General features: G+C 51.1%; 1 protein-coding gene across 9 annotated transcripts in view; it reads left to right on the top strand.

The window, feature by feature from the left end:
* The window catches only part of CNGA3 (cyclic nucleotide gated channel subunit alpha 3), a 106,968-nt gene that overhangs the window by 78,666 nt on the left and 12,245 nt on the right, over positions 1-16,057 (top strand). For 6 of the 9 annotated variants that reach the window (XM_049857253.1, XM_049857251.1, XM_049857250.1 and 3 more), the window contains 4 exons: positions 16-195; positions 2,793-2,846; positions 11,099-11,296; positions 13,308-13,415. In XM_049857253.1, coding sequence (XP_049713210.1) covers positions 16-195; positions 2,793-2,846; positions 11,099-11,296; positions 13,308-13,415 — 540 coding nt within the window. The remainder of the gene's footprint in view (positions 1-15; positions 196-2,792; positions 2,847-11,098; positions 11,297-13,307; positions 13,416-16,057) is intronic. The other 3 variants (XM_049857255.1, XM_049857256.1, XM_049857257.1) reach the window with 3 other exon arrangements.

Raw genomic sequence — 16,057 nt, 5'->3', positions numbered from 1 at the left:
CGGTTGCCCGTCCAGGTGGTCACGACTCATCATCTGGATGCGAGCTTGGGCGGCCAGGAATTTACACCACGAGGACCGGAGGCCTGACTCTTTCCTGGACCGTTTCCACGGGGCTGAGCTCAAGGAGGTGTCCAGCCAAGAAAGCACCACGCAGCCCAGCCTGGACAGCCAGGAGCCGCTGGGCAGAGAGAGAAGGTAAGGAACCAAAAAGGAGGAATCACCTGAATAGGATGGGAGAGAAGCACCTGGCTTTGCAGTCCGGCTCTGATTCCCCAGGTGGGTAGGATAGGGGTGGGAGGGAGGGGCTGGAGCTGTTCCTTAAAGAAGCCATGTGTCCACTGGGGAGTGCTTTGTGCTGTACCACATGCACAGACCTCTTCCCCACCCTGGACCACAAACGAGGAAGCCCTTTAACCAGAGTCCCCAACCTCGTTGACCCCTTTCTGCCCTGCTGTCAGCACCCCTGGAATCACTGTTCTGAGAAATGCATCTGGGGACGCTGGTCTGCCAGCCTCTCTCCTTCAAAGGACCCTCACCCCATGGCTCACCTTGTTAAAAACAGGGGCTTGTATACCACCAGCTCCAGGGGGCACCTAAATGGGGCCTACACTTTTATGCATAACTGTACATGCATTTTTCTGGGAAGAGGCTGAGGGTTGGTCAGATTTTTTAAGGAAAAAAATCAGTCCCAAATCAGTCAAAGTGGTTACATGGGGGGGCAGAAAGTGGGGGAGCGGAGGGTGTGGAGAGATGGCTTGCTTTGGGGTGGGAGGGTCTGGGGAACAAGGGCAGCTGAACGCTCTCTTGCCTGGCCCACTGCCCAGGCTGTGGCAGTGCTGTCTGGCAGAGACATCTAGAGAAACCTGCTGGACTGACATCCCCTACACACGCACACACACATACACGCAGCTGCTCGCTTGTTCTTGAGAATACCCGGAGAGTGATCTGGGGAGAAACCACTGGACTACCACGATTGGATCAATTATACCTGAGAGGGGTCCCCTTCGGACACTTGGGGCAATCCCGAGAGGAGGAGAGGTGAGACAGCAAGGGGTAGGCTGACTCTTGCCCAGAACCTACTTTCTGCAAAAAGAGGTTGAAAATATCTCTTTTGGCTGAGGTCCCTAGGTAGTGCCAAGATTTATAAGGTGAAAATAAGCCTGATTTCTGCAGAACAGAAGGTCCCCGTGTAATTTGTTAGAGAAAATGCCTTCCATTTTTGCATCAAATTGGGATAAGGGCTCAGGTACGGGCTTCTCAAACGGGGCATACGAGTACCCCCTGGGGAGTGGAAGGTCACGGAACCACAGAGAAACATGGTAGATCTCCCTGGAGCTTCAACTTTACTTCTATAATTTGTGTGTGTGTGTGTGTGTGTGTAGGGGGTTATGGTATATGTTAGGCAGTTGGTTGCAAAATGTACAAGCATGTTTCAGATAAAACAGGAGGGTTCAGAGAAATTTCTTGGTGGTTGCCCACATGGGTTAGGAGGCCCACATTCCTCTTCTTTCCTCGGGAGACGTGAGAGAACCATGGCTGAGGTGGTAAGGCCCCAGAGAAGCGTTCTCCGGCACATGTTTTCACAGAAGCTTGGACTGCAGACCCTCCTGGTGCTGGGGGCTGTGGGAAGATGTGGGAGTGCCTGGGGGGGAGGGGCAGCTCTCGGTTCCCAGGCTGGGTGCTGGCCGTGACCATCCCAGCATCCCAGGACCAGGCTCCCAGGCTGAGTGAGGCCTGCATCCTGTTCACTGCTGTGACAGGAGGACAGAAGGACAGCAGACCACACGGAAGAAGAAACTGGAGGAGCAAAGGAGGAGGGAGGAGGGAAGGAGGAAAAAGAGACCCTTAGCCAGACTTTCCAGGACTTTCCAGCCAGACTACGGGTTCGGTTCCTTTCGGGCCAGCAAAGATTTTCTTGGGCTTAATCAAATTCTCTACTCTACAACCTACACTAATGTAGATGAACTTCAATGTTTTGCCAACTTTCAAATAGGATGAGATGAGCAGAGCTGAGCCAGAAGCACGAGAGTGGGCCCAATGGTATCACAGACGCCTGGTCCCTCCCCGTGCGACAGTGCAGGATGGTGCTGATCCATTAGGAAAGCTTTCTTGGGGAGGGGAGTTTTGAACTTTGGGGGGCAAATTCCCACCTGCAAGGTGTCTGCAGAGGCCTGGCTTCCTGGTTAAATGTTGCATTTTTCTGTGAAGGCTTGGCCTTGTGGGGCGCCGGGACCAGAGACATGGAGAACCCAGGCCGCTGCACTCCGCGGAGCTGAGCTGTCACTTCTTTGACATGTCACAGGGGGTTTGATTCTTCAGGAGAGTTTCAGATGATCAGAGCTGGTTCCCACCACAGCCACATCTTGGGGGAGAGAGAGACTGGGGCCGGCCGGCAAGCAGGCGTAGCCAGAATGAAGGCAGGAAGGGATGGGAGAACTGGACGAACAGAAATAGGGAACCCAGGGTGGAGAAGGGAAGAGTGCTGACGCATCGCGGGGTTGGTAACCAACGTCACAAAACAATTTGTGTATTAACTGTTTAATGAGAAATTAATTTGCTCTGTAAACTTTCACCCAAAGCACAATTAAAAAAAAAAAAAAAGATGAAGTAGTAGTAGCCAAAATGAAACCTGGGAGATGTGCAGCTTTGTAGAGAGGTGCCCTTGGAGGCAACCTGGTGTCCCCAGCCCCTGGGGTCTTCTACAAGTAGGCCTGTAGTGACCACAGACAGGCCTGCCCCTTCCAGCTCTGCGTACAGATTCCCCAATGCTTGTTCTGTCTACCTCTTTGCAGTGTCTGGCCCCTGGCCAGAAGCAATGTCAACACCTGCAACAACTCGGAGAAGGAGTAAGTACCCATGCTGAGCAGAGCCCTGCTCTTCTCCCCCAGCCCCCCACCCTGCAGGAGCCCCAACTTCGTCTCCCTCCTCAGCACTCCCCCTTCCCACCCTCCCAGAATACCACTAAGCTGTTCCAGAATCCTGTCTCTCTAGTTGGAGATCCAGCCCCGAGGACAAATGGGGGACCAGTGACCGGTAACTGTGCTGTCAGACTGTGGGCCATTCGTCTCCTGTCTTTGACTTTCATTGTTCTGATTTATAAAGCAGGGGGGTTGAGTTGGAGAAGCGTTGCACGCTCTCACATCCTGCATTTCTATGTATTTGAGGGTTTGGAGGGCACGAACTTGCAGCTGCTTTACAGAGAGGTGAATATTCTCCTCAGTGATGAAACCCAGTTTCCACTCTACAACTTCCAGCTCCCGTGTGTCAGTGAAACGCCCTTGCCTTACAGCAAATTCAGACCGATTTTGAGAGTGTCATCGGGCAGCAGAATGAGGAAATTTAAATATTTGCAGAGACTAGCCTCTTGAAACAGTGACCTGCTATGACTACTTTCTGTTGCCAGACACAGAACTGGCAGGGTCAGCTTGATGAGTGATTGTGGCAGACACCACCCAAGAGCCCAGGGAGTGTGTGTGTGTGTGTGTGTGTGTGTGTGTGTGTGTGCGCGTGTGTGTACATGTATGTGTGTGTGCAGGTGTGTGCATGTCTGCATGTGTGTGCAGGTATGTACATGTATGTCTGCATATGTGTGCATTTATGTAGGTCTGTGCACGTGTGTGTCTATGTGTGCATGCGTGCATGTGTGTGTGTGCAGGTGTGTACATGTATGTCTGCATGTGTGTGCCTGTATGTGTGTGCATGTGTCTGCAGGTGTGTACATGCATGTCTGCATATGTGTGCATTTATGCAGGTCTGTGCATGTGTGTGCATGTGTGTGCATGTGTGTGCATGCATGTCTGCATGCGTGTGCATTTATGCATGTGTGTGGGTGTGTACATGTATGTCTGTGTGTGTGCATGTATGCAGGTGTGTGTGCAGGTGTGTGCATGTATGTCTGCATGTGTGTGCATTTATGCATGTGTGTGCGAGTGTGTGCATGCATGCGTGTGTGCATGGGTGTGTGCGTGTGTGTGTGCATGGGTGTGTGCATGTATCCGTGTGTGCAGGTGTGTGCATGTATGCAGGTGTGTGTGCATGGTGTGTGCATGGGTGTGTGTGGGCGTGCATTAGCACACACATATGTGCATCATTTTCCAGCCTCGACATCCCTTTATGAAATATCTTGTGGGGAACAAGGATGGGAAAAGGGCCTTAGTTGGAGATGGGGCCCAAAATCATCAATGTTGGCAAGAAATGCCAAACTCTTCAAATTAAAACCAAAATATACCAACACCTTTTCTCATTGTTTCCCTCTGTTCCTCGGATAGAACTTTTCTCTGTTTCTCTCCATGAATCATAGTTGCATTTTGTTTGCCTAAATTGAGACACCAAATCTAGAGAACCAAATTCCAGCAATCAATAAAAATGAAATCATTTCATCTGCAAAACCATCATTATTGTGCAACGTGCTTGGTTTAAAGCCAATCCTGATATCAAACACCCTTGAAATCCAGGTACACAAAGACTCTAAGTAGGGAAGGCCTTGGGGCGCTGGAGGCCGTGGGCAGAGATTCTGTGGGGCCTTGGGCTCCTTTGTCCTGGGGTTGGGAGAGATGAGTGAGGATGGGAGGTTGGATGGGGGGATGGACAGTGTTGACCGCAACAGGCTCTTTATTCTTTATATTCAGGCTTCTATTATGGGCCTGACTTATAGTGACCTTATAGGACAGAGTAGAACTGCCCCATAGGGTTTCCAAGGAGTGGCTGGGTATTTGAGCTGCCCACCTTTTGGTTAGCAGCCGAGCTCTTAACCAATGGGCCACCAGGGCCCCATGAGTCGGAATCAACTCAACAGCAATGGGTTTGGGTTTTTGGTTTTGGTGTTATGGGCTAATGCAGTAGCCAAGGACCCAGGGACAAAATTGGGGACTGTCCCAAAAAGGGGCCATCTGGGCACAGAACAAAAAAACATGGGAAATAATTCTTGGTGGGCTTCTCTCCCCATTCTTCCACCATATTTCTGGCCTTTTCACTTGATCCCATGGGTCCTGAAACATTTCTCCCTCCCTGATCAAGCTGTTCCCAGCCAAAACAAGGATTGCTGGGATATCCAGGGCCACAGCTGCATGGTGCTGGGTCTCTCCTAGGCCCTCAGCAGTTGACTGGGGTACCCAGGGACATGACTGCGTGGTGCTGGGTCTCTCCTAGGCCCTCAGCAGTTGGCAGGGATACCCAGAGACATGGCTGCATGGTTCTGGGTCTCTCCTAGGCCCCCAGCAGTTGGCTGGGGTACCCAGGTACACAGCCTCATGGTGCTGGGTCTCTCCTAGGCCCTTAGCAGTTGACTGGGGTACCCAGGGACATGGCTGCATGGTGCTGGATCTCTCCTAGGTCCCCAGCAGTTGGCTGTGGTGCCCAGGGACACAGCCTCATGGCTCTGGGTCTCTCCTAGGCCCTCGGCAGTTGGCAGGGGTACCCAGGGACACGGCTGCATGGTGCTGGGTCTCTCCTAGGCCCTTGGCAGTTGGTTGGGGTACCCAGGGACACAGCTGCATGGCTCTGGGTCTCTCCTAGTCCCCCAGCAGTTGGCTGGGGTACCCAGGGACACAGCTGCATGGTGCTGGGTCTCTCCTAGGCCCTCAGCAATTGGCAGGCAGAGGAAAGGCCAGAGAGTGTAACCTGCTGTAATTACTTTCTATTGCCAGATGCTGAGCTGGCAAGATCAGTTTGATGAGTGTTTCTGGGACCAGGAATCCTGGACAAAGGCAAACTGAGCCTAATGTGATTAAATTCTCGGCAAGGCTAAGCCAGCCCAATACGCTTGTGAGCAGCGCCCTCTGCTGGTACCTTGGTGTTAAAACTTGAGTGGTAGAGAACAGACTTCAAGGATCATGTTGTAAGGTCAGCGGGGGCTGAGTGACCGCCTTTGCTCTTCCATTTAATAATTTTTAATTTACTTTTTTTTGTATATACTCTTGCCTAAACTTGGAAAACAAAGAAAATCACACAGGAGCACGCACACACAGAAAATACGTTTCATGTTAGCAGTAGAACCCCACGATCATGCTTTTTCTGAGCACATAATTGAATACATGTATTTGTGTCCCACCTCACCACCTAAGAGCTCTGTGACCTTGGGCAAGTTACCAAACCTCTCTGTGTGTCAGTTTCCTGCTTTGGAAATGGGATTGTCATAGTGTCTTACTCACAGGGCTATGTGACAACTAAGCGGGCTAATATAGGTAAGGTGTCTAGAACATACCTGGTACATTATAAAAAAAAAAAAAACCAAACCCAGTGCCGTCGAGTTGATTCCGACTCATAGCGCCCCTATAGGACAGAGTAGAACTGCCCTATAGAGTTTCCAAGGAGCACCTGGCGGATTTGAACTGCCGACCCTTTGGTTAGCAGCCGTAGCACTTAACCACTACGCCACCAGGGTTTCCACCTGGTACATATATAAAAATTAAGTGCTAAATAAATACTGGCTCAGTAGAGGTTCAGCGAAAAAGAGAGAGACCCTCAATAAGACAAGCTGACACAACAGCTCCAGCAATGGCCCAAACATACCGATGATTGTGAGGACGGCTCAGGGCCTGGCAACGTTTCATTCCACGTGCAATCACATGAGTCATGGCCGACATAAGTCAGAGCTGAGTCAGCAGCAACTAGCACAATGTGATGGACAGAATAACCGTCCCCTCCCAAGGTGACCATGTCCCTGGAACCTGCGACTGTATTACCTACAATGGCCAAGAGGACTTGCAGATTCAATTGAGCTTAAGGACCTTAAAATGGAGAGATGACCCTGGAAGAACAAGGTGGGCCCCATCTAATCACATGAGTACTTAAAAGGAGAAGAGGGAGGTAGAAGATGGATCAGAGAGATGAGATGGAGGAGGAAGGGGGAAAGATTGAATGTGAGAGGACACCACGAACCAAGCTACACAGCAGCCTCTGGAAGCCAAAAGTGGTCCTAAGCTTACAGCCGCAAGAAGATGGGACCTTGGTCCTACAGCTGCAAGGAGCTGAATTCTGCCAGCAATGCACATAAGCAGGAGAAAGGTTCTCCCTACCCACCGGGCAGGTTAACCAGTAAGCACAGTATGCAAGGGCTCGCATTGAGCAAGGTACACATGGGCTTCATGGTATTTACTTGCTAATCTGCGGTGAGCAACTTCACATGGATTTCACCACGTCCTTGCGGTGGTGGGGGACAGGTGAATTGTGCCTGCAGATTGGTGGGAAGTCATAATTGGGCCCGTGCCTACTTTGCTCATCGGGTAATCCGGCCCCTCCAGTCTCCAGAACACGGCCTGCTAACAGCTTGGTTTTAGTTCAGTACGACTTGTCCTGGGCTTCTGACCTGCAGAACTGTGAGATATGTTTTAGGTATGCTGTTTTAAGCCGCTAAAATTTCTACTAACTTTTTATGGTAGCCATAAAAAACCAATACAGCTTTTGATGCCAGACCTGGTGCTTCTGTGACAAATACCTAGACATGTGCAAACAGCTTTGGAATCAAGCACTAGACAAAGACTGGGAGAATCTGGGGGAGCATGATTTAAAAAAAAAAAAGCCTAGATTGCTTTGAACAAGCTATTAGTGGCATTACGGACATTAAAGACTCTGCCAGTCAGGGCTCAGAAGGAAGTGATAAGTATTAGAGAGAAAACCTAAACTGCCTAAATACCTAATGCCCAAATGGTCACTAAGAGACTAGTAATAATGACCTGGACTTTAAAGACACAGCTGGTGAGGGCTCAGAAAGAAATGAGGAGCAGCTATTGGAAAGTCAAGGAAAAGGGATCCTTGCTATGTGGTAGCAGAAAGCTTACTAGAGTTGTGTCCTTCAGTATGTGAAAAGCAAGACTTATAGGCAATGAACTTGAATGTTTCCAAGCAAAATGTTGAAGAAGCAGCCTGCTGATTGTAAAATGTAAGAGGAGAGAGATAAATTTAGGGGAAAAGCCATTAAACCAAAAAGAACCAACGCTTGATGGTTTTGGAATTCTCAGCCTATCCAAATAGCAGAAGATATACATCAAAGAGATTCAAGTCAGAAAAACATACCTTAGAGAAAAAGCTGAGGGCGTAGCCGTATAACTTTTTGATAGAAAGATCAGATCTTCAGAAAGGCCAAAAGGTTAGAACTTTCAGTCACAGAAAAGGCTCTGAAGAGGTTAGGGTGTGACTCGTGTCTTCTCGCCCGTCTCAGCAGAAGTCAGCAACAAAGAAGAGGTTCATGGGAAAGACGGGCGGGTGAGCCTCTTGGTCGATGGAGTTAATCCTCGTGAAATACACGACCACAAAGTTCTCAACATTTTTATACCAGCAGAAGATGCCCGCGTAGACCTAAAGGGGCAGAAAAAGAACGACATCAAAGAAGACCCAGAGTAGAAGTGCGTTTCACGGAGCTTTCAAAGCTGTGAACTTTCAGAAGCGGATCACCCCGCCTTTCTCCTGAGGCATCTCTGGGTAGGTTTGAACTGCAAACCTTTCAGTTTGTAGATGAGTACAAAACTGCTAGCACCACCCAGGGACTCCTTAGAAGGCTATCATAGGGGCAGGAAACGGGCTACTTTTCATGAAAAAGAAAGGACAACTCTGAAGACTGAGCCATGAACCACAGGGGGCTGTTGCCAGGCCTCGGACCCTAAGGGAGCTTGCCCAGGTGGATTTCAAAATTGCTTGGGATCAGTGACTCCTTCTGTCTTTCCATCTTTCCCTTCTCTCCATTCCCTTTCGACACAGAACGTCGTAACTGTTTCTATGCCTACCCTACTGTTGTTTTTGGAGAAGTGCCTCGTTCTTGTCCTCAGGTCCGCAGGCGGACAGGAATTGTGCCCTGTAGTCTGGTTTCCATGGTGAGATCTGGACTTTGGAGCTGCTGAAATTTAGAAGAGACGTTTGGACTTTGAGGCTGTTAGATGGAGCAGATGCATTTTGTACACGGGAGGCCATGAGTCTTTGGGGGTCAGAGGGCAGACCGTGGTAGACAAAATAATGGCCGCCTAACATGCTGACAGAGCCCTGGTGGTGCAGTGGTTAAGAGCTATGGCTGCTAATGGAAAGGTCCGCAGTTCAAATCTACCAGCCTCTCTTTGGAAACCCTATGGAGCAGTTCTACTCTGTCCTGTAGGGTCATTCTGTCCTATCAAGTCAGAATCCACTCAATGGCAATGAGTTTGGTTTGGGGGGAAGGCTCCCTCGCCTAATATCTGTGAATACATCACCTCACAAGGCCAAAGGGACTTTGCAGATGTGGCAAAGTGTGAGGACCTGGAGATGGGGAGATTCTTCTGGATTATCCAGGTGGGTCCAACCTAATCACACGGCCAAAGTGGAGAACCTTTTCCAGCTGCAGAGAACCAGAGAGATGGCACCTTGAAAAGGACTCAACCTGCTGCTGGCTTTGACGGTGGAGGAAAGGTGCCACAAGCCTCAGATTACAGCCTGCAAGAAAATGGGGCTCTCAGTCCTACAGCTGCAAGGAAGTGGATTCTGCCAACAGTCCAAATGACCAGGAGACAGATTCTCCCCGTAGGGCCTCCGCAAAGGAACACAGCCCCATCAACACCTTAATTTTAGACCAGTGAGACCTGTGCCAGACTTCTAACCTATGTACCTGAAGATAATAAATGTGTGTTGTTTTAAACCACTAAGTTTGTGGTAATTTATTACAGCAGCAATAGAAAACCAATATAGCTATTATTAGAAACTTTTGTCTAACTTGCTTTTTAGCTCAGCAAATTGGTAGCCGTTTTCCTATACCGCCGAATAGCCTCCGGCAACACTGTTTTCAGTGGACTCAGAATTCCGCTGTTGCTGAATCTCCTCCTGACAGGACCAGTTAGATTGCTGACACTCCTTGACTATTGTGAATAATGGCAGTGATAGAATTCGTGTATGTGTGTCTGCACACATCTTTGACCGTTTCCTTGGGGAAGTGGTAGGTTAAAGTAGACTGCTATTTTCAGTGAGGCTTAAGCTGTTGTGTGCCGTCAAGTTGATTCCAACTCCTAGTGTCCCTCTAGGACAGAGTAGAACTGCCCCATAGGGTTTCCAAGGCTGGAATCTTTACTGAAGCAGACTGCCACATCTTTCTCCCACAGAGTGGCTGGTGGCTTTGAACCACCAGCCTTTTGGTTAGCAGCCCAGCACTTAACCAGTGTGCCACCAGGGCTCCTTAAGGTTTAAGTAGCAGACATGTAACTCTCAACCCGTGCCTCCCTCCAGAAGTGTGGACTAATGGAAGGAGGGGGACTTGGGGGTGCCTCCTGTGAGGGCCCATTAGTCAGGCAATGTCTTTTGGTTTTCGCCTTGGTTTCCTCTGTTGTTTGATGGGGTAACAACACTGTCTCACAGAGCTACTCAGGGGTAATTAGGTGACATTTACAATGGTGCCTCACCTGCAAAAGACGTCCCAAAAAGACGAGGAAGCAGTCTATCCGCAGTCTGAAGGTCTTCCTGTGATGCAGACTGAGGGGCCTGTTCCAACACAGCCTCACAGTCAGCAAAGCTCGGACGTGTGTCTGAACTGGATTGAAATAACAAGCCTCAGACGACTCTGAGGTTTGTCCCGTTGTGGCCACAGACCTGCTCCTGCCCACATACCTCCTGCTTCCCTCCCGTTTGTGGGCGTTCTCACCAAGGCCCAGGCTTGTATTGTGAACAACCACGGGCCATGTCCTACCTTCAGAACAAAGAGCCTCACATGTGGCTTACAAACCTCCTAGTGACTGTTTCAACCTAAATATGTGAATCTGGGTTCATTTCCTATTGCCTCAAAATGTCTTCAGGCTCTTTGTAACTTCCCGGGGCTAGAAATTGTAGGACATTTAGTTGAACCAGTAATTTTTCAATGTTGAGCCCCTGGGTAGCACAAACATGTAAACACTCAGCTACTACCTGGAATGTGGGCAGCTCACATCTACCCAGAGGTGCCTCAAAAGAAAGCCTTGGCCATCTATTTCCAAAAAATCAGCCATTGAAAACCCCATGGAGCACAGTTCTACATTGACCACATGGGGGCGCCATGAGTCTGGGTCGATTAGATGGCAAGTTTCTTTTTGTTTTTCTTTAATACTTCAATGGGGTGGCTTACCTCACACTTCAGGCTCAATAATAATAAATAGATAACCTCATTTCACTCCAGTGCAGTGGCTGGAAACACCTACTTCCTACTCCATGTCCTCTCCGCACCCAGCAGCAGCCCACCCTCTCCTCTGTGGTGGTGTTTTTGGTGTGTGAAAATCACTAAATGTCACCCTGTATCATCCAGTGACAAAGCAAGGAAGGAAGAGGAAGAGAAAAAGGAAGACAAGAGAAAGGAAAATGGCCTCAAACAAGAGCAGTAAGTACTGAGAGAAGTTGATCCCAAGACAGGGTTCAGTGGTCACAACAAGGACATGGGGGCAGTGTCCCGGCCCCTCCCAGTCGGACATCCAGAGCCGTGCTTCTCGGTACAATGCTGTCAGGCCTTAGCATCAGTCTTGGGGGGCGGGGTATGCTTAGGTCATGTGAGGATCCTGTCCTGCAGAAGAAGTCCTGCCCCAGCTCTGGGAACCCAAAGGGGTCTTAGGTAAAGAGGGCTTCCTGCAGACTCAGGTGAACAGTCAGTTCTGCCCCTGTGAGCCTGCTCGTTGGCCCCAACAAGCATTCTGCCTGTCCACACAGGTGACTGTCCATGCCGTGTTCTGGGTAAGCTGAGGGCTTCTCTTGGGCACTGGAAGATACTATGTCCACAAACCCTAATCCCAACCCAACAGTGATGAGAGTTGTTGGGAGCCCTCCAAAGCCAAGTCAGTGAGCAGCAAGGCAGGAAGGGCTCTGGGATCACAGGAGCCGCTCTGTAAGGCCCGGGCCTGCATGTGGGACACATGGGTGGCAGGCCGGGGGAGACACACGGACCCAGGCAAAAGGAAGAATCTCAAGTACAATTCTCAGAAAATCTTGAAAATAAAATCAGAACGCCCTAAGATATTTCCTGCATTTGATGTTGGACCACATAACCTAGGTTACTCACAGGTTGGCGGTTTTTGATGGAGAGGCAGGATCCAAGTGCTTGGGTGTGAGATCACCTGCACAAACAGGGTGAACGGGGTGAACAGTTCCTGAGGGGACACTCCAGGGCCCCCAAATTCAGCCCAGAGAGGTACTGCCTCAGAATCACCTGGGCAACGTTTAACCACATTTTGTTCTCCTTATTGTGTTGTTGTTGCTGTCATTGTTGATGGAATGTGTCTTCAGTATTAGAATACATGCTTACTAATTAAGTGTGTTTCAATTTTTGGTTTGTCACATGGATTTAGGGAAATATGATCTGGTAATACAGGTCACCAATGAGGCGAGTGGCACTGCGGGACCACCAATCTGTGGTATGACCATAGACCACTGAGACCTAAATAGAGAATTTATTGTGGGTGCCTTTCCATTGGGTTACATGGGGAACCTCTGGTTTCCCAAACTTAAACAAACTCCTCGGGGCTCCCTAACACACAGGAAAGCCATAATTATGTTTGCAAGCCTTATCTCACAGAAATAAAGGGGGAAAAGGCAAAAGTTGACAAAAGTAACACATCCAGGAAGCATCACCTAGTAGAACGCTCAGCCTACACAACAGTGAGGCTCCAACCCCGACTGCTGAGCTTCATGCATTTCAGAAGAGACCCAACTTGATGCTAAATTCATTAGAACCCGAGTCACACCTTACCTGAGGTCCAGAGGCTTAAAAATTGGCTGATATACCTTTTTTTTTTTTATACCCTTATTCCAAAGTAACAAAAGAGTTACAAGCACATTTCCAGGCCCCAGCCCTGAAGGGGGCCTGGCTGGGGCCTGGGAATCGGCATTTCACTAAGCCTCCCCACCCCCCACAGCCCTCAGGTGAGTCTGCTGCCTGGGAATCGGCATTTCACTAAGTACCCCCCAGCCCTCAGTAAGATGAGTCTGCTGCCCGGGAACCGGCATTCCACTAAGCTCCCCCCAACCCCAGCCCTCAGAACGGCGATTCGGCTGCATTACCATCCCAGCATCCTGAGGGCGTGGACGTTGCTACAGGGCACGTGGGAATGTCACCACCGTGATTTTACAGTCAGCGTGGCTCATACTGGGCTTCCATGCAATGCTGAGCTGGGATGGAAGGACCCCCAGACCCTTCTGGTTCATGCCCTGCCTCCCAGTGAATCACTGGCTACCCAGACACTCCATGTACCCCTCTGCGACTAGGAGGACCCCGTTTGAACGACCACCTCTTGAGCTTCGGCCTCATATTGCTCTGGGGTCTCTAAACTAATCCAGGTCTCCAAGACCCTTCAAAGCAGTGGTCTTTCAGCACACTGCACTGTGTGTGTCTCTGTTTCCAGAAAGAAGAAGGAGGCCATGGTGGTGGACCCCTCCAGCACCCTGTACTACCACTGGCTGACTGTCATTGCTCTGCCGGTCTTCTACAACTGGTGTCTGCTGGTTTGCAGGTAGGGGCGGGCTCCCTCGAGGAGGCGTAGGGATGGGGGCGGGGGGAGTGAGGGCAGCCTTGCCTAGGAGACTCTGACCACCGCCCAGGTACATGCATCTCAGGTTCTCATCTGTAAAACAGGGAGGCTCTGGAAGGGACCTGGGAAACCCTGGTGGCACAGCGGTTAAGTGCTACAGCTGCCAACCAAAGGGTTGGCAGTTCGAATCCGCCGGGCGCTCCTTGGAAACTCTGAGGCAGTTCTGCTCTGTCCTATAGGGTCGCTATGCGCCAGGATCGACTCAACGGCACTGGGTCTGGTTTGAGTTTTGGTCTGGAAGGGGCCATCAGACGCTCTGAGGCACCGGTGGGGCTGTCCTTAAGATCAGCAGCGAGGCTTCTGGAACTGTGGGGCCTTCCAAGGCAGGTGGCAGCAGGAGGATGGAGGCGTAATTTGCCATTCCTCTGAGGGGAGTAGGGGACGTTTTGGAGCCTGCTGCAGGACAGGGGTGCAGGCAGGGGCGGATTCACCAGTCAGCAAGGGACACTCCCGAGCTTACTTGTGTTTACTAACTAGTCTGTGGTGCAGAATTTCACATAGGTTTCAGGAGAAAAAACAGGTGAAATTGTGCACTACAGATTAGTAAGTAAGCACAAGTAAGCTCCTGCATACCTTGCTTACTGGCCAACTCATCCCTGGCAGGAGAGGGATGCTGTTCTCTGAGTGTGAGCCGTGGGCTTAGGGGCGTTCCTGAGCAGGCCTGCAGGTGGGGACTCAGGGGCAAACTATGGCCCGAGGTAAGTGGGGATTGGCGATGGGCCTTAGGGCATTTTGGAGGAAGCCTGAAGACAAGGATGCAAGGGCAAGCTGATGCTCTCTGGGTGTAAGTCCTGGGCTCTGGGGCCTCCCTGAGCCAGCTTGCAGGGCGGGCATGCTGGAGCGGGCTGCTGCTTTTCCAAGGAGAAGCCAGGGGTCCTTGGGGGTGCTCCTGGGCAAGCTTGCAGGGCAGGGGTGCGGGATGATGTTACTCTCCTGAGATTAGCAGGGGGCTTTGGAGCTTTTCCCAGCAAGCTTGCAAGAAAGGGTGCAGGGGCCAGCTGCTGCTTTTTGAGGGTAAGCAGAGTCTTTGGGGCATTCCTGAGCTGGCCACAGGGTGGGGACACATAAGCTGCTGCTCTCCTGTGGGTAGGCGGGGGGATGAGGGTGTCCTGACCAAGCTGCCCTGAGTCTCGGGGACAGACTTTGCTCCTCTGAAAGTGACCAAGTGTGGTGTGGCCGGGGCATTCTTGAGCGAGCTTGCCAGACTGAGACAGCTGGGTGTGATGTTGCTTTTCTGAGGACAGACAGGGGCTTGGGGGTGTTTCAGAACAAGCCTGCAGAGCAGGGATTCGGCGCAGGCTGCTACTCTCCTGACAGCAAGCAGTGGGTGTGGAGCTTTCCTAAGCAAAGCGTGGGGTGCCTGGGTGGTGAAGACTGGAGGTTTGAGTCCACCTGGAGTTGCCTCAGAAGAAAGGCCTGGCGATCTATTTCTGAAAAGCCTTGTGGAGCACAGTTCTACTCTGACACACATGGGGTCGCCAGGAGTCAAGATCGACTCCGTGGCAACTGGTTTTTTAAGTAGGATGCAGCGCGTGGTTCCACTACCTACGCTGAGAGTGTACACCTATGTAAGGCTGCTGCTCCTGAGGGTAAGCAAGGGGCTTAGGGGTGCTTCCTAGTGCGCCTGCAGACAGGGTACAAGGTTACCTGCTGTTCTTCTCAGGGGGGATGGGAGGGCTTAGGGGCCATCCTAAGCAAGCCCGCAGGACAGGTTTGCAGGGCCAGCCTCTGCACTTCTGAGGCCGTCCGAGGCTTTGGGGCTTTCTGGGACCCAGATGTAGGGAGAGGTGCTGCCTCTGAGCACCAGCTCAGAAAGTGCCTTTGCGCTTTCCTGAGCCACTGTGCAGGACAAGGATGCGGGGTGGGTGCTGCTCTGCTGAGAGTGAACTGTGGGCTTTGTGGCGCTCCTGAGCAACCTTGCAGGATGAGGAGGCAGGGCCGAGCTGCTGCTCTGTGCAGGTCAGCAGGTAAGCGGTGGATTTGGGGGTGTTCTGAGCACAGTGTGTGATGGGGATGTAGAGGAGACCTGCTGCTATCTGAGTATAAGGGGAGGGGGGCTTGGATTTTCCAGGGTAGCCTGCAGAACAGGAAAAGCCTCCGACGCTCCTGAGGGTAAGCAGGTCTGCGGGGTGCGGGGGGGTGGGGGGAGGGAGGGAAGGAACTCAGGCCCTTTCTTAGCAAGCTTCCAGGACAGGGCTGCATGGACTAGCTGCTCTTCTCTTGAGGGTGTTGTTAGGGGCCATCAAGTCAATTCTGACTCATAGTGACCCTGTGTACAACAGAACAAAACACTGCCCGGTTGGCGGAGCCAAGATGGCGGACTAGGCAGACGCTACCTCGGATCCCTCTTACAACAAAGACACGGAAAAACAAGTGAATCGATCACATACATAACAATCTACGAACCCTGAACAACAAACACAGATTTAGAGACAGAGAACGAACTAATACGGGGAAGCAGCGATTGTTTCCAGAGCCTGGAGCCAGCGTACCAGTCAGGTACGGCACAAGCATAGAGAGTGGCTCCACCCCCCTGAACTAACCCCGGGAGGGGGACCAGCCGG

The sequence above is a fragment of the Elephas maximus genome, chromosome 17 (genome assembly GCF_024166365.1).
Source record: "Elephas maximus indicus isolate mEleMax1 chromosome 17, mEleMax1 primary haplotype, whole genome shotgun sequence".
NCBI lineage: Eukaryota > Metazoa > Chordata > Mammalia > Proboscidea > Elephantidae > Elephas > Elephas maximus.
This window is presented reverse-complemented; position numbering and strand designations above follow the sequence as displayed.